Below are 23,261 nucleotides of genomic sequence, written 5' to 3' on the forward strand. Positions count from 1 at the left end.
CTGCCAAGCCAGTTAGATCATGTAAATAAGAGGATGCCAGAATAAGAGCACACAACTATTTACAGCATTTTTACATCAACATCGACTCCAACATCAGGGCCCGAACACAGAAAAAAAAAGAAAATCATAGAATTACAGAACAGCTTGACTAACTGGATTTACACAGCACAGACATTCATTTCTTCAACTGCTCTTTAATATAGTCTTCTGATGGTCATTTGTACGCTAATAAACCACAGGAAATCTGTTCAGAGCCATGCAATGCCAAGAACCAAGGTACTGTAATAAAGGCTACTATTGGTGAGTTTTACATAACTAGTTCCTTATTATAATGAATCACAAATGTACAGATGGTTGGCTATTTTTTGTAGATGCTGCTGGTCACAAGCTAACACATTATGTAATTTGGTTTCTCATAAAATATATCAACCAATTGATGTAGTCAGCTGGGGTTGTAAAAGTGAAGGAAAAAAATGTAGAAGATCCTCTAATAAATACAAAATAAAATACCACAGTTGAAGCCATTCAGTTTGAACATCAAGGGCCCTATCTTGCACCCGGCGCAGCGCAAAGCCCGACGCAAGTGTCTTTGCTAGTTTAAGACCAACGCAGTTGTCAATTTCCTGTCCAGCGCCCGCGTCGTTTAAATAACAAATGCACCTACGCCCATCATTGTGCCCATGGGCGTGTTGGTCTTACAGGGAGGTGTGTTCAGGTGCATTGCTATCTGGAGGCAGCGGGAAGTGATCGCGCCATTGACCAACAAAAACCTGGTCTAAAGTCAATAGCGCAGCATTTCATTGTTATTTTAACAGCGAATTAGTAAAATGCGCCTATAGGTTTATGCACAGTGCGCGCACACTATGCTTGTCTCACACACACACACACACACACACACACACACACACAGGGAAACGCAGCAGCACACCAACATGCAAAAGATTACAAATGAAAATATTACGGTGCAAATCCGTCATCATTATAGCAATGCGCCAAGGTACAAACGCACCTTTTAAAAGGAATGGGAGAGGACACTCTGATTGGTTTATTGCATGTTACGCCCAAAACACACCTATGAATTAATGAAGACATTAAGTACAACCCTTTTGAACCATGCGCCTGGTGCGCGGACCCTTTTTTCTGCCATCAAACTAGCAAAAGTGGATTTGGACACGCCCTAAACGCACCTGCACCATGCGCTTCATGCCGTGCGCTTAGATCGTTAAAATAGGGCCCCAAAAGTCACTTCAAGCTCCTTAATATACCTCATGACAAACTGCAGAAAAAAAATATCTGACCTGTTCTGAAAAAAACACTGTATTTCTCCAAAACCACCTACAAGCAGGCAACTTGGCATTGTATACTCGTAACTTTAATTCTCCAGTTGTCACTTTCAACATTTCTGTCATGTACAGTATACGGGCCCAGACTTCAACCCTGATGCTTTCACACACGTTGATATAAGCAATCATAAACTCAGCAATAGTAAAAAAAACAAAAAACAAATGGCTTTTGTATCAAGGGACAATAAAAGAGAATGTGTGTATTAACATGAATACACAATTTATTGAAATGCTTAGAATTCAAAAGATTTTAAATTCAGACATTGGGAAGGGAAACAAATGTTAGGATGAAGGAATGACTGATGTTCTTCCCCATTTCCTAAAATGGGTTCAAATGTACTGAAATCACAGAGGAATAACGGTAATTCTTTAAATTACAGCTCTCCGACAATAACAATAACAACGATACAAGATGGACAACACTAGTTGTTCCCATAGTTGATGGGTCTCTAATTAATGTGACCAAATCCAAAAACACACACGTGAGTCAGCTATTCACGTCACGTGTAATTACTGTCAGCGTTTACAGAAACCAGGAGCTGAATTTAGAGTTGTTACCGCGGCACGCGCAAGAGGAGGGAGGCGGCCGACACACAGCTCTCTCCTTTGGGGCAGGTGCAGACAAGATAGACTACAGTGATGGTGTGAGCGGATCAACCGAAATCATCCTGAAATGTCTTTGGCTGGAGCATTTGGCAATTCAACAAAAGAAATAAATGCAGACATTGCTGAGGGATGAATTGCAATGCATCGAACACATGTAGAGATGAAGAAAGAGGGAGAAGAGTGTAACACACACACACACACACACACACACACACACACACACACACACCTCCAAATGTCTCCACAAAGCTCTCACTGAGGATAGGGCACAATCAACCAATCAAGTAAAAAGGTGTGTATTAGTGCAAATGTAACAAGAGAACACAATGAAAATGGCCATGGTGTGAATGAGGGAATCAGGGCAGAGAGAAATAAAAACGAGTCTCTGGCCCTGACGACATGCAAGATCAAATAAAAATGAGACGGATTGCTGGTTTGTGCTTATAATAACTTTCCTCTCATTCAAAAGCATCTGCCAAGTTCATGCAAATCCTCGTGTCATGCCTGCATGTCTCCATGTTGTTTTGTGCTTAAACGGCTAAAAAATATAAACCAGCTTTCATGTATTAGAAATACATGTGAGAATAGTAGTTGAGTAGGAACTGAAATGCTGTGTGTGTTTGAATTCAAGTCTGTTGAAATGTCAATTTGAAAAACAGCAGCCTAACACATGCAGATGCTTGTGTGTGTGTGTGTGTGTGTGTGTGTGTGTGTGTGTGTGTGTGTGAGCGAGGAGACGGACACGCCAATGCCCAGAGCTGCGAATAACAACAGCTGTGGGTTAATAGGGTGTTTGCTGCTGTGTGCTTGAGTGTGTGTGTGTGTGTGTGTGTGTGTGTGTGTGTGTGTGTGTCTGTGTGTTGTTTGTGGGCATCACTGAAAAAAATCGTGAGTAGGAAGCTGGACGAGGGAGACAAGAATGTTGACCACGTTTGGGTCGTTCTGCTTTGAGAGGCTTCACATCGGGCTCACCCGGGCCGTCTCACCGGGGGTGTGTTTTTGGGCCACGTCTCTCCAAACCCTGAGCGCGTTTGGTTCTTCACTTGTACGTCAAAATCTGGATTCTCCCGGTTTTTTGTTTTTTTTCCCCCCTGTGTTTTTGTTACAGTCCTCTGCAGCTTCCGATGCGTTTGGCTCTAATGGCTCTCGATTGGGACGGGCGGGTTTGGTTCTTGCGGTTGTTAATGCGTCTTGGCTTTCCATTGAGCCAGTCGGGCCTGGTTCTGAAGTCGCGGCAGGAAGACAGGCGGTACCGGTTGGGCTGGCAGTGTGGTTGATGCTTGATGTTTATTCAGTGGGTCGAGCAAGAGTTTGTTTTCAAGACTTTGGCCACTGCAGTTTTCCATAAGAGATTTGTAGCACGATGAGAATTAAATGCTGAATCATTTCACCACAAAATGTAATGGAGGTTATTGTCATATACAGGCTGCCATGACACCTTACTGGTGGAACCATGGCATCCAAACTACAGTCTGGACAAACTTTTTCTTCTGTGGTCCTGGGCAAATTCAGTCACTGGATGGAAACAGGAGAGCTCTAGTTGAGCACAGATTTCTTCACCACGTCAGTTTGCAGCACCCACTGTGATATTCCCACACAACCAAGACGTCGTTTTAAATTTGTCTCATTTCAAAGCATCAGTGGTCCAGCACTGCGACCATGTCACTCGACCCTGAGCTAGTCTGGGTTGGGTTGACTGTGCCGACTGGGTGTGTCCGATCAGAAGAGTAAGTCTTAGGACCACCCACCAGGAAAAAAAGGTGATAAATGCCAGGTCGGACTTGGTTATTCTGGTTGCGTTTCGGTTCGATGAGTAGCATCTGCGCTGGGTATGAATGACTTTGTTGTTGACTTGGTAGGTCTGCTTGGTTACGAATCTGGCTCTGGGTTAGAGGTTCAGTCAGCAGAGGTGCTAGATTCGGGAGAGGCCAGAATGAGATGTGGTTCTGGTGACTTGTTCAGTGGGAACTACTGCTGGATTCAGGTCGGGCTTGGCTAGCGGTCCGTGGAGCACCATAGAGGGTCACTGATGCTATGTGGTTATTCTGCATCACCTGCGGAACAAATGATGTGTTAGAATGGACCGGATCATATACAAAGATATGGAGTTCCAATATTCTGAAATACTGTGTTCAAGGCCTTGTTTTTAAAAAATACAGTTTCATGCAAACTGAGACAAAGCAGCCAAAACTCGATGTTTTAGGTTAGGATCATATCTTTAAGTGCAAAAGTTCTCCATCTTTTTTTTTTTCAGCCAAAGTCCCCTTTATATGATAGAGAATTATGAGTCAGATCGGTCTAAATATTAACGAGTGCACACAGAAGGATTCAAATGAGTTTCAGGATTTATATATAAATGACTCCACATAAATAGTTTTCAATGTACACAAATATAGTTATCGTTGTATATAAATGTAAAAACAAATCTAAAAGGTTCACAAATGTACTTCTGATGCACTCATAAATGTTTCTCGTTTTAAATCAATTTAGTAGAAATTCACAAATACATGTATCAAAAGGTATTTGCATTTTTCATCAAAAACAGATTTGGATGTTGTTACATTTATATACAAACTCCTGAATCTGCATTTTACAAACTGCTCGTCATGTGTGAACTTATATTTTTGAGACTCCTCTACCGTGGCTCGACTCAGAAAAGCATTCTCATTCATCCGTAGCCAATCAAATGTCTAGATCGTCTAGTGTAGATTCAAGGGTATTATTCAATGTTATGCGTAGCTTTACATACATAAAATATAAAATACACTGTGGATTCTGTGTTGATGCCATGTATATTTATTTTTCTATTCGTTTTACTATTTTAAATGTGTAAAATCACAGTTAATTGTAGAGCTGCACGCGACGCATTGCTCAGCCCCGCTCTCTTTCTCTATATGTTTATCCATAGAGAGGTTATCTGGTTATCCATAGCTAGCTAGCTAGCCCCGCAGTACCTGTGTAATATCCTGTTGTAATACAATTGCTCAAAATGCCAATGTAAGCTGCAGAATTTCCATTTAATGAGTGGTACAATTGTTGACAAGCTGGCAATGAGAAAATCAAAGTAAACATTGCCATGACTGTAACTTTGGAGAGTGGTTACAGATAGCTGTGCTAACTGTAGTTTCACACATATTGTACACACTGGAATGCTAGCTAAAGCTACAGAGATACGTTTTCTGACCTCAAAGATCATCCTCTGCAGTCCAAAGCAGAAGGTAGAGCCGAAGGGGTTGGTGTTATTGGCTGACGAGGACCTGTCAAACACAAACATCTGGTAATGTCAGAGAGAGGACATTCATTTGGATAATGGCCATAAACGTTTGCTATAAAAAAATCCTGCAGCAAGATCCGTAAACCAACAGCAATATTAAAACGTGCCAACAAATGATCGTAGACGTATGTGGGACACATTTAAAATGGGATCCATTTTGTCTGTGTAGATGCAAGAGCATGTGTATGTACCTGTGGAGCACGACTGGTTTTTCCATCGGGTGACCGAGCATTTCCTGAATCTGATCCCACTGACAGAGGAACACAAAGTTAGCAGACAACTCACGAGACGACTTCCGTGGCAGTAGATAAAAAGGCTTGTTTATCCACTGCCTTGTATCACAGAGTTACCAGTCCTGTATAAAGAGGTTGATTAGGGGAACAACAACAAGACTGTTGGTTGTATTAGCTTCCGGGTGATAGTACTGCTGTTTCCAATGGCAACGGAATGTATTCAGATAGACCACTGTGTGATTGTAGATCATCACAACATTGCTGAAGATTAAATGCTGTATCCTGTTTTCACTAAAACCCTTATCTCCATGAGAATTTTCTTCAAGCTAAATTGAGGCAAATTCTGGGATGTTTTTAGTGGATACAAGTCATATCACAAGACTTTACTTATATGACTTGCTCTGTAGTATCAGAATAGAACTGTAGCTACAGCATTAAACAGATGTCTTAGGTCTGGTCCACAGGTAAATGGGTATTTTTTTTTTAAAAAACAGGTGTTTTCTTTTGTCCATTCCTAATATATATATTTTTTTTGCATCCACACGTGCACTTTTAAGAAAAAAGCTCCATCCACATTAAAAATGTAAAAACACATCTGAAGCGCTGTCATGCTGCCAAGCCAACAGGGGGTGAGATAACCCCAGTCGTTTAAAGAAGAAGAAGATGTTGGCCAATCAGAAGCCTGAAAAAAACTGGAAGACTACCCGTAAATATACATATATCTATGAAGACTACCCGCTAATTAGAAGTCCGACGGTCACATCCAATGCCAGCGATGCTGTACATTTGTGTATACATGTAAAACGTTCTGCTAGCAAGTCTGTTGCCAGTACTATTTTGGCCATGTCTGCCATTGCAAAAATAGGTCGCCTCATTTGTAGTCTCGCTTTGCCAGACCTTCCTTCACAGTGTTGCGGAGGAGGGTCTGGCTAGTCCACACAGCATTCCGGGATGGGAGAGAAACGTGCTCTGGTTTATTGGCATTTCTTTAAACCGATCACAATAGTCTTGGGCGGCGCTAAGTGGCGTACGGAGCAATGGCGCAGCTGCAAAATAGCCTGGGGAAGGAACTTGTTTTGGTGGAATGCGTACGTTCAAAGGTTGTTTAGTAGTGCAACAGAAAACTCAGATTGGACAGATAGTCTAGCTAGCTGTCTGGATTTACCCTGCAGATATCGAAGGAGCAGTTAACCATAGTACTTATAAATCGACCAGTTTGAATTGCCAACAACAACAGGTAACGGACATCCAGCCTAAAAGAGTGAAATCTGGCGGAACTCAGCAATGTGACCCGAGAAATTACCAACATTGGCCGCTAGGATTACAGCTATCTGGCATTAGCACGCAGCTAACGTTACTGTAGTTAGCAGTGGACACTAATAGAATATAGCAGCACTTTCTACCATCAAAAATCGCAGATAAAGGCTTTTAAACCAAATACTACATAACTGAAAATGTTTCAGGAGTAATGTGACCCAGAATTGGGGAGAATTTAAAGGTGCCCTGCCACACAAAACCGTTTTCACTTGCATTTTTTGAAATATGTTAGTTCCATATGTGTTTGTGTTATGTCGTGAATGTGAAAATGAACTGCTATCTCTGCTGTCAGCTCTAGCCACTGAAAAGAAATAAGCGGAGAAATCAGGCCAATTACAAAAGCGGGTCAGTCTGACGTGGTGTTGCCTGAGCTCATTACTATTCATGAGCTTGCCCAGTTGTGCTGGGTAAAGGATGCTGATAGCCAGGCTCTCATTGGCTGGCTGTTAGCCAATCAGAGTCAAGCAGCTTAGCTCGTTGAATATTAATGAGAACTGGCACAAATCGAGCTGAGTCTTCCTGCAGGCTTTCTATACCACGCTAGAATGGCTTGAAATAAGGTAACCAAGGCATTTTTTCCACAAAAAAATGTTACAGAGTCCATGGTAGAACTTCAGACATTACAACAAAGTAATGAAATACGTGTGGCCCGGGCACCTTTAACAACATTGGCAGCCAAGATTACATCTTTTACTGCTGTTAGCACGTAGCTACATGCGACAATGTTAACACAACAGTGCCTTAAAAAAAAAAAAAAAAAAAAACAGTAGTTCCTGCCTGGAGCAGACGACCAATCACATGTTCCATAGAAGGCCGGCTAAGTGTTACGTGATGCCGAGCTGAGAGTAGAAAAAAAGTGTTTAAACCGGAGCGTTCAGAACATTTGGAAATCTGAACGTTTTAGCTCATGGGGATTTCTCTGAAATACGTTTATCTCATTATTCGAACAGAAACAAAGGGTTTACTAGTGATACGGAGAGCAGGTTTTAGAAGTAGTGATGCCAGCGGAAAACAACGGACGGCACAGAGTCGAAATTAGAAAGCAGAACTTGCTCGTAATGACAGATCATTACAGCCCTACCATAGCGCCACCTTGTGAGTTTACAACAACAGCACTGACCTCTGGCAAAACGTAAGTTCTATAGATTCTGTCTATAACCGACCTTGCTGTTGGTGGTTAAGATGCAGTCCTCCGTCTGAGAATCAGCTCCATCTAGAGTGCAGGAACACAAAGGCATTAGATGAGGGGCGGAATAAAAATCGACATCATACCATTCACGCGGAGACACGCAGGGTTCATTCTTTGAAGAGATTTGTGACCGAGAAGCGTCTCACCTTTCTTAATGACAAGTGGAATCTTAAAGTCACAGCGATGATATCTGTGACGAGAGAGAAAATAATGAAAAGCATAGGCAATTAAACTAATAACAGAAATGCTACAGTGTAAGAGGTAACAATAGAGAAATAAGGGCTAACTGAGTAGCACAATATCGGCACAGGATGTAGATAATTACATATCGATGATGCAGTATTTGGGCTGCAAATGGTCGGTACTATTTTCAGCACAGATTATTTGCCAGAAGCCCATTAAATAGGAATTCAGTCAAATTATGACTCTCTGCATGCACAATGCATTCTCCCATCACATGTGCAGCCCACACTACTGCCAGGTCTGAGCCAAAAGGACTGCATGAAAGCATGTGAGTTTTGATTATATAACTCGAGCGAATATATTTCATATCTTTATACTTCAGTGAACCAGCCGATTTTTGCTAGCTAGCTGTTACCATGTGGGATGGAGCTTGATTGAGCATGTTAATTGAGGAGTTGTAATTCATCTATACCAATTCATTCCATGTAAAACATTTCTATTATAAATTAGTTGTTCACTTTAAACCTTAACTCGACACACAGCCCACATTATTGTCTGCTTGAATCCCCACTCACCACATGGCACATTTGACATTTTATGTATTTGACAAATGAATGTATTTATTTGGCAAATGCATGGATTATGATGTGATATGGTAAAATGTTTTTTTTTCCTATCTGCATATGACATGGCAAATACAGCAGACAAGAGAAAATAACCCTGCTATTACCATTTTATTCCCGTTATTTCCCATTCATTCGCAATAATTCTCGTTATTCCCATGGAAAGTTTCCACGTTGGATATTCCCGGAAATTTGCAGCACTAATGCAGTAATGTCAACTATCATGGAGTATGATGGAGAAACACCGAAAGGTGGAGGAAAAATGGGTAAAGGAATCCAACAGATTCAGAAAGAAAGACACAGAAACAAGATATTTACATATTGAAGTTGTAATGTCCAGGGTAGTTGGTATGGAGGACAAACTTTTTAACCAGGTGAGTTGTAGAGTCAAACAGGATATCCTGAAAAATAGGCAAAAAAACAGATTGCTTGGGTGCCATATATTTGGCAAGACCAGCTCAATACAGTCCTGTTTGCTGCAAACAGCGGCGCTAGCAGATGCAGGACTACTGTACACACCCACAGCCATTAATTATTAGCAGCCAGTGTTGCCAGCTGGCCGCTGAGCAGATGCTCAAGCTTGTTGTTCAGAGGATCTGATCCCCAACTGACAGGGTATTTCAGTGCAATAGGACTAAAAAACAGACTTCACATTAAGCTGAAAAATAAATGGTCACACTTTACTTGAAGGTATCTACATAAGAGTGACATGACACTGTAATGAACGTGTCATACACATTATAAACAAGTCATAAACGTGTATGACATAACGCTTCTTTTAGTGTCATTCGGTTTTTGTCATGACAAGTTATGGTTAGAGTTAGAGTTAGGGTTACTGTGTCATGACAGTGTCATGTCACTCTTATGTAGATACATTCAAGTAAAGTGTTACCAAATAAATAACTTAGGGCTGTCAACTTTTTTAACTAGATTAATCTGCGTTATTTTTTTTAACGCGCTATTTTTTCTCAGATTAATTAATCGAAATGAACGCGTTAAAAAAAATAACGCAGATTAATCCTTTCCATATTGACGTTTGACCCGGAGCCGTTCTAGCAGACATTCGACTGTAAAATGAAGATGAGAATGTGCTGCCTGGATCATTAACTGGAACATTTACTTGTAAAAATCTTCTTCCTGCCAACCCTGGCTACCGAAATCTGGTGCCACCGATATGTCTGCGCTTCTCTCTGATGCTCTGAAACAGACGATACAGGCAACACAAACATCGTTGCACGTGACGCTAGTTAACACTATACTTGACAGCAGCTAACGTTAGCCTACCGCTAGCTAGTAGCTGGATTAAACACGGTTAAAATGCTGACAGCTAACGCTAAACGGTGTAAAGTTTGACTGTGTTTTACTGTAGAGGATTCAACACCGGGATGTAACAATCTGCAGCGGTCGTTGTCTATGGATGTATTAAGAGCCGTTGTCGGAAAAACAACACAGACGGTGCGTTCAGTGAAACTGGTAAACTACAGCCTCGTGGTGCATTTACTCGTGGTACATATTGTTAAATGTCCTTTTCCTATCTGGTGGTTGTTTTTGTCGTTCAACAGCAATTTACTAGTGAAATAAGTTATTGTTATAGTGATTACATTATTATTAAATCATTTCATTTTGACCCTATGGCCTTAACAAGCCGTTCTTTAATGTCGCCAACTGTTGTTTAGTATCCTTCTTCTTTTTTTTTTTACTTTCTTAAAAAGTTTCGGTTCAGGCACCGTTAATTATGTATGCGATTAATTTCGATTAATTAATCACAGAGTATGTAATTAATTAGATTACATTTTTTATCGATTGACAGCCCTAAAATAAATACTTCCATGAACCCTACTTTGGCTGAGGTAGACTTACTACTGTTACTAGTGGTGGAAGAAGTATTCAGATCCTTTGCTTAAGTAACAGTACTAATGCCACACTGTAAAAAATACTCTGTTACAAGTAAAAGTCCTGATTTTGAAAACAGTATCATCAGAACTCAATGCAAAAAAGTACTCAATGCAAACTCCTTACTGGAAAGGATCAAACCAGTTCTGTCAATCAACTAAGTGTCTAATCATTTCAGGACTTGTAGCCTGTATATTGTTGGGTAGTTTCAACTACATGTGATTTATGTGCAAAAAATCTTAATTTGTAAAGTAACTAGTAAATAAAGCTGTCAGATGAATGTAGTGGAGTAAAAAGTACAATATTTCTCTCTGAAATGTAGCAGAGAAGAAGTAGAAAGTAGCAGGAAAAGACTCAAGTAAAGTAAAGGTACCTCAAATCTGTACTTAAGTACAGTACTTGAGTAAATGTACTTAGTAACATTCCACCACTGGCTGTTACATTCACACACTTCACTTCCAAGAACTTACCAGATCAGTATATACATGAACAAGTGTCCAACATTGTATCTGTAATTCTAAAGTACATCTGACGTGACTCTTTTTCGTCCCCTAACCCACACTTCCCAAGTTGGTCGGTAGCTTCAGAACAAAGTATGACTAACTCTTAATTTAAAGTGAATTAAGTCTCTAAAAAAATAACTGTATGAATACAACTATACATAAAAAACCACAAACACTAAAGTATAGCAACTTGGGCTCACAAACAAGCCTAGGCTGAGTCGACGTACCACTCCGAGGGTGAAGTAGTTGAAGTAGTAGTCGTTACATTTGGAAGGAACCTGCTTGTGAGGAGATGGAGAGTGGATCTTCATCTGAAATAAACAACAACACATAATGATACAGAGGACAACTGACCATATGCTGTACTGTATATCTTCACTATTAATGCTACAATTGAATTATTTTCATGTTCAGATACAGAGGATTATTTTTTTGGGCTTTTCCGCCTTGAATTTTTGACAGGACAGCTAGGTGAGAAAGGGGAGAGAGAGGGGGGAAGACATGCAGGAAATCGTCACAGGTCGGATTCGAACCCTGGACCTCTCAGTGTATGTGCGCCTGCTCTACCCACTGATCCAACCCGGCCACATACAGAGGAACATTTGCATTCATTTGAAGTCAGGTTTTTCTGTCAGTAACTGAATAATTACAACAAATATCCTGCTTTTTATCTGTTATAAATGTTGAACTTCCTTAACCAGCTTGTTAATAATTTTGTCTGTCTGCTGCCGTTTGGTGCTGTGCAGGTAATGTACAGTGGGTTTATCGGAGTTTTTCTGCCTGTTGCAACTGGAAAAGGGTCTGAGGAAAGTGGTGCGATTGAACCAAAACGTACATTAGTGATCATAAAACCAAAACAATGAGCTAAAAGACACTGAAACACTTTGCAGAAGTGCAGAGTCGGGTGATAATGCTCTTTCAGTTTGTCGACCACTTTCAGATTACTATCTACTATAGTAATGACTATATGTCATTACCTATACAACATTCAGAACATTAATGTAGCAGCGAGGGATGCAACGATGCATCATTTATCGGTTAAAAATCAATATAAATGTAAAAGATTACAACCGGTTGAGATGGAAAATGAATACATTTTTAAACGGCCTAGGGATAAATCTACTTTTGGCTTGACTTGTGTAACTTCAGACGTTACTACTACGTCTTCTACGTTTTTTTATTTGAAGAGCTTTTTTTGTTCTATTACTTATTTTGGTGTGGGATTTGTTTTTAAAAATCCAATTATTAATATTTTATTTAATTTTTGTCATTAAAGATAAAATACAATTTCAGTTGCATTTTTGATCAGAGGACACATCTTGTTGTTTTGCACAGTTTATATCAAATAAAAAGGAATACTTTTCACTCATTTGTCTGCAGCTCATTCTGTTAAATAAATCGTGTCGTGGAATTATGAATCGTAGCGATCTGTGAGTTGAGTGTATCGTTACATGCCTAATAGCAGCTGTGAAGCTATAAAGTGCAGCAATGGCGTCCAGAGCAGGGAATGACGTCACACCCCCTCTTGTGTGTGTTGTGATCTGAGCTTCTCTGTTCTTTGTTTTGGTAGCCGGGCGCGTGTACATGGTAGTGCATGTGAGTCCCTCCCTTAGAAACTGTTGGCCCTCCTGTCAAGACACGATGTGAGTGCCCTACACGATGTGAGTTGCGCATGTGCAGGACGGCCGCCATTTTTGACAGCTAGCTACGGCAACACCACTTGGACAAGGAGCGAAAACTACAGTAAATACTTTCACCCAGGAAATGCGTGTTTGTTAGCCTAGAAATCTAGACGCACCCTAGCGGCAGCAAATGTAATTTGCAGCCAGGGTCGTCTAGCAACTCTCCGTTGGCTTGCGAGCTGGAAAAACCAAATTCTGGTCAGGCCAATCACATCGTGTATAGAGTTGGTGGGCAGGCTTAACATAATGACGGCAGAGTTACAACGGTTCCGTGTGAATTCCTTGCTACTTAAAAACAAAGAAGATGGCTGCTGCTGGCGAACAGCGGTCTTTTGAATTGGCTTTGGCCGCGACTCTGGAAGACTTGGAGTTAAGCACTGAAGTCAAAAGGAAGATGTGTTCGGAGTTTTGTCGACCGGATACGACAAAAGTTTAATCTTCGTTGCTCTGGTTGGTTGTAGCGCTATCCTATTGCGTGCAGAGGGAATTTGAAAGACAACCGGACTTAACTTTTTGCCGCAGGCATTCAAAACTAATGGAAAGAACTGCACTTTTACCGGACTGTCTGACGAGTGACGACAGATGGCAGTGTGTGTGAATGAATGCTCAGCAGTGTAACCAAACAGATGTCTACAAACATCAGACTGCCTGCTTGAACTCATTTCTCCGTTCTTGGCTGAGATGGACGACATAGCACTGCTATATTAGCTGACATTTAGGAAGCAGCTTAATACTGGCAAAACACCACAGTGAATTTCAACCTGTGTGCACGTTTAAAAAAAAAAAAAGAAAAAAAGAAATTTGAATCCCAAAATTGGAAATCGGATCCAGCCCTACAACACTGCTAGCTCTGTCAGCACAGTTGTTAGCACTGTTAATGCTGCACATCAGGATTTCCTATGATCCCACATTCAAAAGGTGGAAGCCGACTACTGAGCGCATTTGAGTGAGTAAAAGGTTGACACTCAACATGCAAAAGGCAGCAGAAGGTAATAAGGGTGTCATGATTTCGATTTTAATTCGAAATCGACCGCAATTACGTCACAGTCTCGAACTTCGAATTAAAAAATGGAATCGTCGATGCTGCCACGCCCCCATGTCACGTCCGGTCGGATTGTCAAGCGGAAAAAAACACACACGTGTTGAAGAGCTGCGAGTCAACCTCCTCTAACTTAGCTACAGCCAGTCAAAAGATAGCATGGCAACTGCAGATGCCGGAGACCCATCGACAGAACTTGAACTTGAACCCCCCTCCTCTTTTCACTGAAGTCGGATTTCCAGTGACAACGTTTGATAGCAGTGACAGCACCGTTTGGCTTAGTTATCAATGCCGTTAGCATCGTGGCTAACACTTTTGTTACTTTATTTTTTGACAATTCTAACATGATGTCATTGTGCTAACCAAGCACCGTTAGCCTTTACAACAGAGCTGCTTCAGTACACTTCTTAGATCATGTTTCATTATAGAGTTCTCTGTTGATTTGTGTCGCTGTGTGCTCGTGGTGGGAAATGAATGTAAACAAGAGAGCGGCGTGTCGGAAATGCAATGCGCCATGACGTAGGCCCCCTTCAAGGCCAGGCTAATGTTGGAAGTCCCTCTAGTGGACAGAATATGTAACAACAACCACATGCTTACAGTGGCATTGACAATGCATAAGCCTGAGTAGTGTCGTACATATTAATAACAGGCTGCATTCGAGCATTAAATCTTTGAATATTATTCGAATAATGGCATAGCAACCTGTGCTTTAAAAAAATGAATGTAAAAATAGAGAATCAAATTGAACCGTGACCTTAGAATCAGAAATGTAATTGAAGATTTCGAGAATCGTGACACCCCTAGTAGGTAATATACTCAATTACTGTGGGTTTAAAGACACTATCACTATCCGGGGTATTGAGCTGTCGGCATGATAGAGGACAGGATGTTGATCAGGATAGGACGAGCAGGGCAAAGTGAAGATAATACAACGTAATTCAAACAACAACATGAACACTGAAAGGAACAGAGTTTTCCTACCTTGTCCTCAGACTTGTAGAAGACTTTATGAGGCGAACCCAGAGCACCCAGTACATCCTGACAAGAATCTCCAAAGTAGATGCTCCTTTCTAGGGACCTCACTTTACCGTCAGCCATCCCACCCGGACCGCAGCCTGCACTCACACATTACAGTAGAACAGAAAAAGGAAATAATTCAATCTCCAGTTAAAATTTGTCAAACAGCATGTCAGTGACAATGATTGTCTCCCTGAGCGTGGACTGTTGGACAAAATCATTTTTTTTATGTTTACCATACAGCTAGATATACTGTACATACTGTTCAGCCACGTACCTGCAGCTAAATCTGTTTGTTACACCAAACAGTTAAATAGTTTAGGATTATTCTGCAGTGGAGACAGACACATTTAGTGTGGTCTTTATGGCTGATATTTTAATAATAAATGTCTACATTGTGTTCACTGCTAATTTAAAAACATTTGATTTTCGGTTTCGCTCCAACTTTGCAGCAGTGTGACTGGAGACTGCAGTAAATATGTCAAGGGAAGTCTGGAGGCAAGAGAAAGAAAACTGTGAATCATCCTGTGAATCAAAATGTAGATACGAGGATTTGTGAGGAAAACACGATGATTATAAATCACAAATCTTAGCTGCAGTCCTCGAGACATATGTTACCTGCAGTGAGAAGGCGGAGTTTGAGCCCCAGAGGCCCTGCCCGATCTCTCAGGACATCCACACACTCTGCAAAGATGTTACCAAGGAAACAAGCCAACGGCATTGCCGGAGCTCTGAGGACAGAGAGAACAGTGTGTTTGTGTATTTGTATGTTTTTTTGTTGTCTATCACACAGCCATTAATCAATGACTCTGCTTCTTTCACAAAATATATGGTTGTGAGCCTAGTTTGCTCCCATGTGGACAAAACAGTTTGGTTTTTGGTCAACAGATTTCAGTTTGTTTTTGGTTAGTTTGGAAACCGTTGCTGTATTTTCACTCCGAATGGTTTGATGCAGATTGAGATGGAGGTTAAAGCTTTGGTGCCTAACTTTTTCATATTAATGAACGTCCGTTACATTTAAGGCATTCCCAAATGAGTTGCTACAAAGCTAGTTAAGACTATCAGCTCCACGCGACTCTCTCTGTATTTCTCAGTATGGCCATGTTTGCAAAACGGTGTCGTCCGACGACTTTTGCGCGCAGAAAATCGAGCGAAACTAATTACCTCTTCTGAAGAGTCCTTCATGTTTTTTTAGTCCTCCGTGTCCTCCTTGGTTACAAGCACCTGCGTGAAGGAGGGGTGGGGGTGGCGCGCGATCACAGAAGGCTTGTGGATGCGCCGTTTTGTTGTCATTACTTACAATTCCTCATAAGGGAGACAGAAACTACACACTATGGGCCCTATTTTAACGATCTGAAACGCAAGTATCAAACGCAAGTAGCTTTGTGGGCGGATCTCGGGCGCTGTTGCTATTATACCGGCGGGATAAATGACTCTTGCGCCCGACGCAAATCTAAAATGGGTTGGTCTGAAGTAGCTACATTACTCATAGGTCTGGTTTGGGCGTAACGTGCAATAAACCAATCAGAGCGTTATCTCACATTCCCTTTAAAAGCAGGCACGCTTGTTCCATGGCGGATTGCTATTATAATGGCGGATTTGCTAGGCGCACGCTCTTAATACATCCATGGGCGCACGCCAGGGGCGGTTCACAGCCAAGGAGACCGACGTTTGCTATTGATTTTTCTTTTTGACAAAATGTAAATAAACAAATGTCACAAAAACATACTTTCCGATGTTTTGGGCTCACTCTCACTGAATCACGAGGTTATGAATGCATGGTGATATTTTTGCAGTGTAGTCTAACATTAGACCGAGATTACCTCACTATAGACGATGCAGCTCTTCTGTCTCTTCTCTCCCGTGCTGCTGCTGGGGCATTTGGGTTAAGTGGCATCGGCACATGCAGTTCAACATCACATCTCCTTAAGTCCTCTAATATTTCCTCATTTATGTCATCAACACATCCATGATTCATGGAAATGTTGTGTAAAACAAGGTCATATTTTTCCTTGTATTTATGTATGGTTTGCAAAAATGGGAGCTGCTGGGTCCGTGAGATGAGAGAAGCAAAGAGTATGCGTGGTGTGCACACTCTACATTACGGCCAAGCATGCGCCCTTAAAATATCATCTGAATAACGCGCCACTGACTTTAGACTAGGTTTTTCCTGGTCTGTGGCGGAATTGTTATCTGAAACTGCAAAATAGCACTAGGAAATGTTTGCGCTGGAGCACGGCTCCTCTTTTTGCTGAACCACCCCCGGGAGCGCAAGTTCATTCCCTAATTTACCAACGTGAGTCTGTGGAGGGAAAAGTCTGCTGTGCGTCGGGTGCAAAATAGGAATGATGCATGCGTCGGTGTACAAAGTCAATTGCGCTGGGTGCAAGCTAGGGCCCTATAGCTTTAACCTCCTCCAAAGATTTTCTATCATTAGAATAATAAACTTTGAGCATTGTGTGCACCCGTTGGTAGAGGTATGTGCTCTCTGAGTTTTGTCTAGTTTGTTGATCTGAATGTGTGTGTGTTACCTTGTTTCTTGCAGGTTGTTACCAGTGTAGATGTGCATCCTCTTGACCATGGCCCCGTGTGGAATCTGCAGGGAGGCCAAACCCATGGCAAAGTTAGGCTGCCAAGGCAAAACAACTGGGAGTAATACGGGACTGTTATATACTGTGTTTGTGTGTGCACAATAACAACAAATAAGACATTTTACAAGAATAAATTGTTACCAAGTAGAGAAAGATGTGATCATGTGTGATGAAGCATTGTGCAGTAAAACGCCTCATAACACACTGACTGACCCTAATTCCCACATTCCAGAGGTAAAAACTCAAACACAATGATTCCACTGATACATTTTAATCCAGTTTGGACCTCTGTTAGGTAACAACTTTTAATCTGAGAGAGGTCCAATATTAAGGGCGGGAATCGCCAAGGGCCCCACGATGTACGATCATCACAATTCTTATTTCACGATACATTATTATTGCGATCTTAAACATATTGCGATATTCTGCGATATTTTGCAATTTATTAGCTTTTTTCCAACTTTAAATGATGTCTCCAAAGGGGTCGAGCACACAGACGGAGAAGAAAAAACCCCTCAACTGCTCCATCTAATGGACAAGATAGATACTTTGGGGTGCCCTGGTAGCTGACCTGGTTGAGCGTGCGCACACTGTACTAAGGCTCAGTCCTTACCGCAGCGGCCCAGGATTCGATTCCGACCCGCCACAAATCATAACACAGACAAATCAGTGCCTATTTGTCTGTGCATTCTGTTACGTTTGTACTTCTGTTTTTCTGTAAGCGTGCTGTGTAACGTACAGTGTTGAGACAAAGAATTTCCCCTGGGGTACAATAAAGTCTAAAAGTCTCTGTATCCCCTTTCCTGTCATCAGCTGTCCTATCGAATAAAGGCCAAAAAAGCCCAAAAAATAATCAAAATAAAATAAAAAATAAGATCAATACTTGGCGTTGTGTGTATCGATACAGTATTGCCACAGAAAATACTATGCTGTATCGACTTTTTCCCCCCACCCCTATCCAGTATCCAATCAAAATGAAGGGTGATTCAGCAGAGGTTACTTCATTTCTCTGCTGATTCTTGGTACATTTCCAATTTGCATTCATCACCACCAAGCACCAGAGACGCAAAACGGCTGCTGATGAGTCCTAGGGCTGGGCGATATGGAGAAAAATCAAATATCACAATATTTTTGACCAAATACCTCGATATTGATACCGCAACGATATTGCAGGGTTGACTATTGGTGCTTTCACAAAATATTTATACAATGAGATTTTTGATAAATAATCATCAGTAATGTGGATATAATGACTAAGTGGGTAAAGGCAAATAATAGAACAGTTACAACAGTCTGGTAAGTTCAGAAAATGACATCACTTTACTGTAATGCAGCCTTTAAAACCAGACAAAGACAACACTTATGCCATATTACGATATCCAAAATCGAAGACGATATCTAGTCTCATATCGCGATATCGATATAATATCGATATATCGCCCAGCTCTAAGTCACACTGATTTTGAAGCAAAACGCTTTCAGGTACAGTAACCCCCATTCAAAAGATTAAACTAATTGAACAAACAATTCCAGAAGTCTGTGTGAATTTCCTCTTTATCAGTATGTGTTATTGTGTAGATTAATAGGAAAGAAAAATCACAACAAATGTGGGAAAGACGAAGGGGTCGGAATATGTTCAGACCTTAATGCAATAGAAACCTTCTTACACGCTCATAACAAAACAGGAAACAAACTACAGCTGAGTGTTGAGCTTCAGACAAAGAAATGCAAATATTCTAACTCAAACTAGAAGCTGAAACTACCACGTTTGCACCGGCACACAACTACAGATGACACGCAAGCACAAGCTGTTCTTTCAGTAAACCAAACGCAACCATTGTAAACCAGCTCAGCATGCAGCTCAGGGCGGACTGGGAGGTTTAGGACATAATCAATGCAGTTACTATGATATCACAGATATGTTGGAGCGGCAGAATGGCTCATCCAAAAAAAGATGTGATAGACTGCAAAAAAAAAAAAAAGCCTTGTCAATGGGATATGAAGTCAGCTGAGGGAGCAGTAAAAACATCAATATGTGATGTGTGCTTTCACAGTGGCAAGCTTCAGCATGGAGCAGACGGCGGAGCAGCTGGCTTATGACACGCATCTCTCAAGACATCCACAGCTGTGCAGTGCAGACAGTAAAACATCTGACTAATTGTACAAACCTCAATCCAAAAACAAATCCACAAAGGCGAAAACCTTAACACTTTATGTACAGTATGTAAAAAAACGTGCAGTCTGCAGATTGAGAGGTCATATTAGGGCTGCTCGATTGTAGAAAATATCATAAACACGATTACTTTGGTCAATATTGAAACCACGATTATTTAACATGATCACTCATTGGCTTTTGGAAATGAGTGATCATTTCGTTGGCTGTTGGCAGAAAAGGCAGTCGGACTGATCAGTCGGCTCCCGTCTCCCAAAAAAGTGCCTTGGAACACACTCAAGCGACGAAGCGACTTGAGCATACGTTCTGCGCGTGCGCAAGACGTAATACGTCTCCATAACAGCAGGCGGCGCTAATCTGTATTGTTGCCCAAAACAAATTTAAACCGGAAATGACGGAACATCTCTCTAGACCTAGTAAACACAGCGCACGCTGTCGTCAGTCATTGTTTTCATCAGAGAGTGTTGGTAGTAGTCAAGAAGGATCATTGTTGTCATTACTCGCTGAACGGAAGAAAATACGAATGCTAGTAATAAGAAGATACTGGCGTTGTCAGCTCTCGGGTTTTCTCGTGCACCGATTCGCTAGTCAAGGGCTAGCACTCCACCAATCAGGTTGGTCATTGAGTCCGACTGCCCACCGGCCGATTCAACAAGTCAAATCGGCCAAAATGGATGCCGACGGCTCTTCCTACGACTGACGTCGGCACAGAACACACCGAACAGACTCGAGTCACCGACCTCGCCAGACTGTCCGACGGCCGATGATCAGGTTGGTGTGTCAGAGCCTTAAATACTTTTCCCGTTGAACTTTTTTTTTCTCATTCAGAACACAAGACTAAATAAGAGTTTAATTGCAAAACTTAATGTGCAAAATAATAATTTTTCTTGATTACTCTGTTTTTGTGATCGTTAGGAGCCAAAATCATAATCGTGATTAAAAACGTAGTTAATGTGCAGCCCTATGTCATATTGTCTTGAAAATCTGTAAGCTGCTGGGTGTCGGCGTTTCTCTTGGAGAATTTAATTATAAACTCAGGTTGCCTGAGCCATCCCAAGTCCCTAAACTCCCTACTGCAGTCCGAACTTAACTGCTTACATAACACTGCAATAAGTCTTTGACATCTCAACAGTATGGAACACTGGAATTCGTACTTGGTGCATTTTTAGATCTGTCAGTTACTTTCGATGTTTCAGAAAATCTGCCACAAAAGGTTCTGCATCCTGTGTCACATCTCTACGCACTTTGGATCACTGACATCCAAGAAAAAAAATGTTGTGCCCAAGAATAAACAAGCAGCTAGACAATCACATTGTCAACATGCACTTGGTTTCCTCATTCAGTCCCACATTATTATCACGACATAACATGTATTTCAATTCATCCACCCGGGTGACTCTTTTCCTGTGTGCCGTAATCTGACGGCCACACTCTGCTTCACGATGAGTCGTGCACAGGTTGAAGGAGCTGATGGGATAGCATTTAACTGGAATTTTACTTAGTACGATGTCATGTGAGAAATAAAAACTGATTGATTGGTTGATTGTAGCTGACAGGGATTCAGGGATGTGCTCAAGGCAACGTGACCTTGGACTTTTCCATATAAAGACTAATCACTTCAATTACGTGGCTGCTGCCGCGATTCCCCCGGGATGTAAGGAAACAACCCCTCAGCCCTTGTTTAACTGGCGGGAAAGCAAATTCATTCTCACCTCGTATTTTGGAGCTTCATTCCATGAGTCCAGTTGGAAGGAGAAGGACAGGCCGCGAAAGTTGAGATGGAACAACTGCTCGGCAGCATTGTAAACTGGACGGAGAGGAATGAGGATGAAAATATGTCACAAAAAGAGATAAATGAGACGACACCCTCAATGGGTTTATGCTTTGTAAAGTACCTCCAGGGTGCGTAGCTCCGAATGACTGGTCTATTTGCTCTATCGTGGGGGCAATGGCCTGAGAGTTGAAATGGACTCCACTGAAACACATTACACACACAAACAGTCAGTGTTAGTAGAGCTATTAACATTCATACAGGATGTACTGCATTAGCTGAGGAGCTAATGCCAGGGAAGTGAAATAGACTCCACTCGAGGACAATCAGACACACAGAGTTTAAAAAAAACACATTAACGCAGGCAGACTCCATTACTGTGACGTCTTTCTCTATATATCGATATAAACACTCATTTGTGCCTATGTCCATTACGCTTATCAACACTAACATGTAGGCTGGCTGCGTTGTGCACTATGTCATCGTGACCAAGTTATTGGGGTTGTGCAATATGTTAGTGGTGCAATACATGGGCTATTGGATTGTTCAATATGTCATTGTGTACTGCACATGCTATGTGGAAATGTGTATTTTGTGCAATATGTAGGCTATTTGGGTTGTGCATTATGTCATTTGTGCAATACGTAGGCTATTGGGGTTGTGCATTATGTCAGTGCATTGTGTCATTTGTGCAATACGTAGGTTATTGGGGTGGGGAAATATGTTAGTTGTGCAATATCTCATTGTGCAAGGGCTGTGCTACACTTATTGCGGAGAATGCAGCCGACAGGGTTGTTCATTTAAAAAATGCCAATGAAAGGAGTAGTTAATGTGCTTACTATATAGGTACCTGTCTAATGTACATGAAAGCATGTTTTTTGTTGCATGAGAGTATGTGTTGAGAGATACTTATTTTCTGTATTTTGTGTTGTCTTTGTAAAGCTGCGGAACGGACAGAGTCCAAAACAAATTTCCCTTCGGGGACAATAAAGTATATCTTTTCTTATCTTATCTTATCTTATCTTTCTAAGGAGCAGTATATCTGTGACGAGCTAGGACTTGTAGTTGAAAACGGTCTCTGTGGCAACATAAAATGGACAGCGTATACATACAATAACCACCATATAGATCTGTGCCTGCAGATAATGGCCATATAACAATAACAGCTGAGAGTCTGAGACAGGGCTGCTCGGTCATGGGAAAAAAATCATAATCACGATTATTTTGGTTAATATTGAAATACAATTATTTAACACGATATCTCATTGACTTTTGAACAGATGTTGCACTTATTAAACTTAACAGTGAGAAAGTTAAACAAATCAACAATGAAAACACCTACAACTGTGAAATTTCCATTCGTACTTTTCCCTTTTGAACATGTTTTTCATTCAGAACAAAAGACAAAATAAGAGTTTACTTGCATAACGCAATGTGAGAAATAATTGCTTTTCTTCGATTATTCGATATTTTTGTGTAGCCTGGCTCCGCTCTCCTACGTACTTCCACTCAATTTTCATTTCCCTTCAGTACTCCGTCTGGGTTTGCGATATATTTGCGGGTTTTCTCAAGCCAAATATTTGGTCCAATCAGCGAACAGAGGGAGTGGCTGAGAACGATGACGTTAGGACCAAGGGGGTAAGCTTCTCCTCGGACCGCGAACCTCCATGGCGCCATTTTGATGCTAATAAGCCATCACTGCCATTCATTTTGGCGCCACTTTGACAGCGAATACCTTTACATCTGAAGCGTTCAAAGACTTTATTTGTCCATTGTTTATTTCTAAAGAAACACAACAATGTATAAAAGGCTCCATTGCCTTGT

The 23,261-nt window shown here is 41.3% G+C and overlaps 1 protein-coding gene across 3 annotated transcripts in view; it reads right to left on the reverse strand.

Annotated features, from left to right (window-relative positions):
* Positions 1 to 3,041: 3,041 nt before the first annotated feature.
* c7h16orf70 (chromosome 7 C16orf70 homolog) overlaps positions 3,042 to 23,261 on the reverse strand; it is a 42,309-nt gene continuing 22,089 nt past the window's right edge. For 2 of the 3 annotated variants that reach the window (XM_031294851.2, XM_031294850.2), the window contains 12 exons: positions 21,562 to 21,641; positions 21,379 to 21,473; positions 17,434 to 17,531; positions 15,521 to 15,633; positions 14,867 to 15,000; positions 11,392 to 11,475; positions 9,087 to 9,169; positions 8,109 to 8,152; positions 7,937 to 7,986; positions 5,415 to 5,473; positions 5,134 to 5,206; positions 3,042 to 4,003 (listed from right to left, as the gene is read on the reverse strand). In XM_031294851.2, coding sequence (XP_031150711.1) covers positions 3,908 to 4,003; positions 5,134 to 5,206; positions 5,415 to 5,473; positions 7,937 to 7,986; positions 8,109 to 8,152; positions 9,087 to 9,169; positions 11,392 to 11,475; positions 14,867 to 15,000; positions 15,521 to 15,633; positions 17,434 to 17,531; positions 21,379 to 21,473; positions 21,562 to 21,641 — 1,009 coding nt within the window. In that variant the 3' untranslated portion in view covers positions 3,042 to 3,907. The remainder of the gene's footprint in view (positions 4,004 to 5,133; positions 5,207 to 5,414; positions 5,474 to 7,936; positions 7,987 to 8,108; positions 8,153 to 9,086; positions 9,170 to 11,391; positions 11,476 to 14,866; positions 15,001 to 15,520; positions 15,634 to 17,433; positions 17,532 to 21,378; positions 21,474 to 21,561; positions 21,642 to 23,261) is intronic. The other variant, XM_031294854.2, reaches the window with a different exon arrangement.

The sequence above is a fragment of the Sander lucioperca genome, chromosome 7 (assembly GCF_008315115.2).
Source record: "Sander lucioperca isolate FBNREF2018 chromosome 7, SLUC_FBN_1.2, whole genome shotgun sequence".
Lineage (NCBI taxonomy): Eukaryota > Metazoa > Chordata > Actinopteri > Perciformes > Percidae > Sander > Sander lucioperca.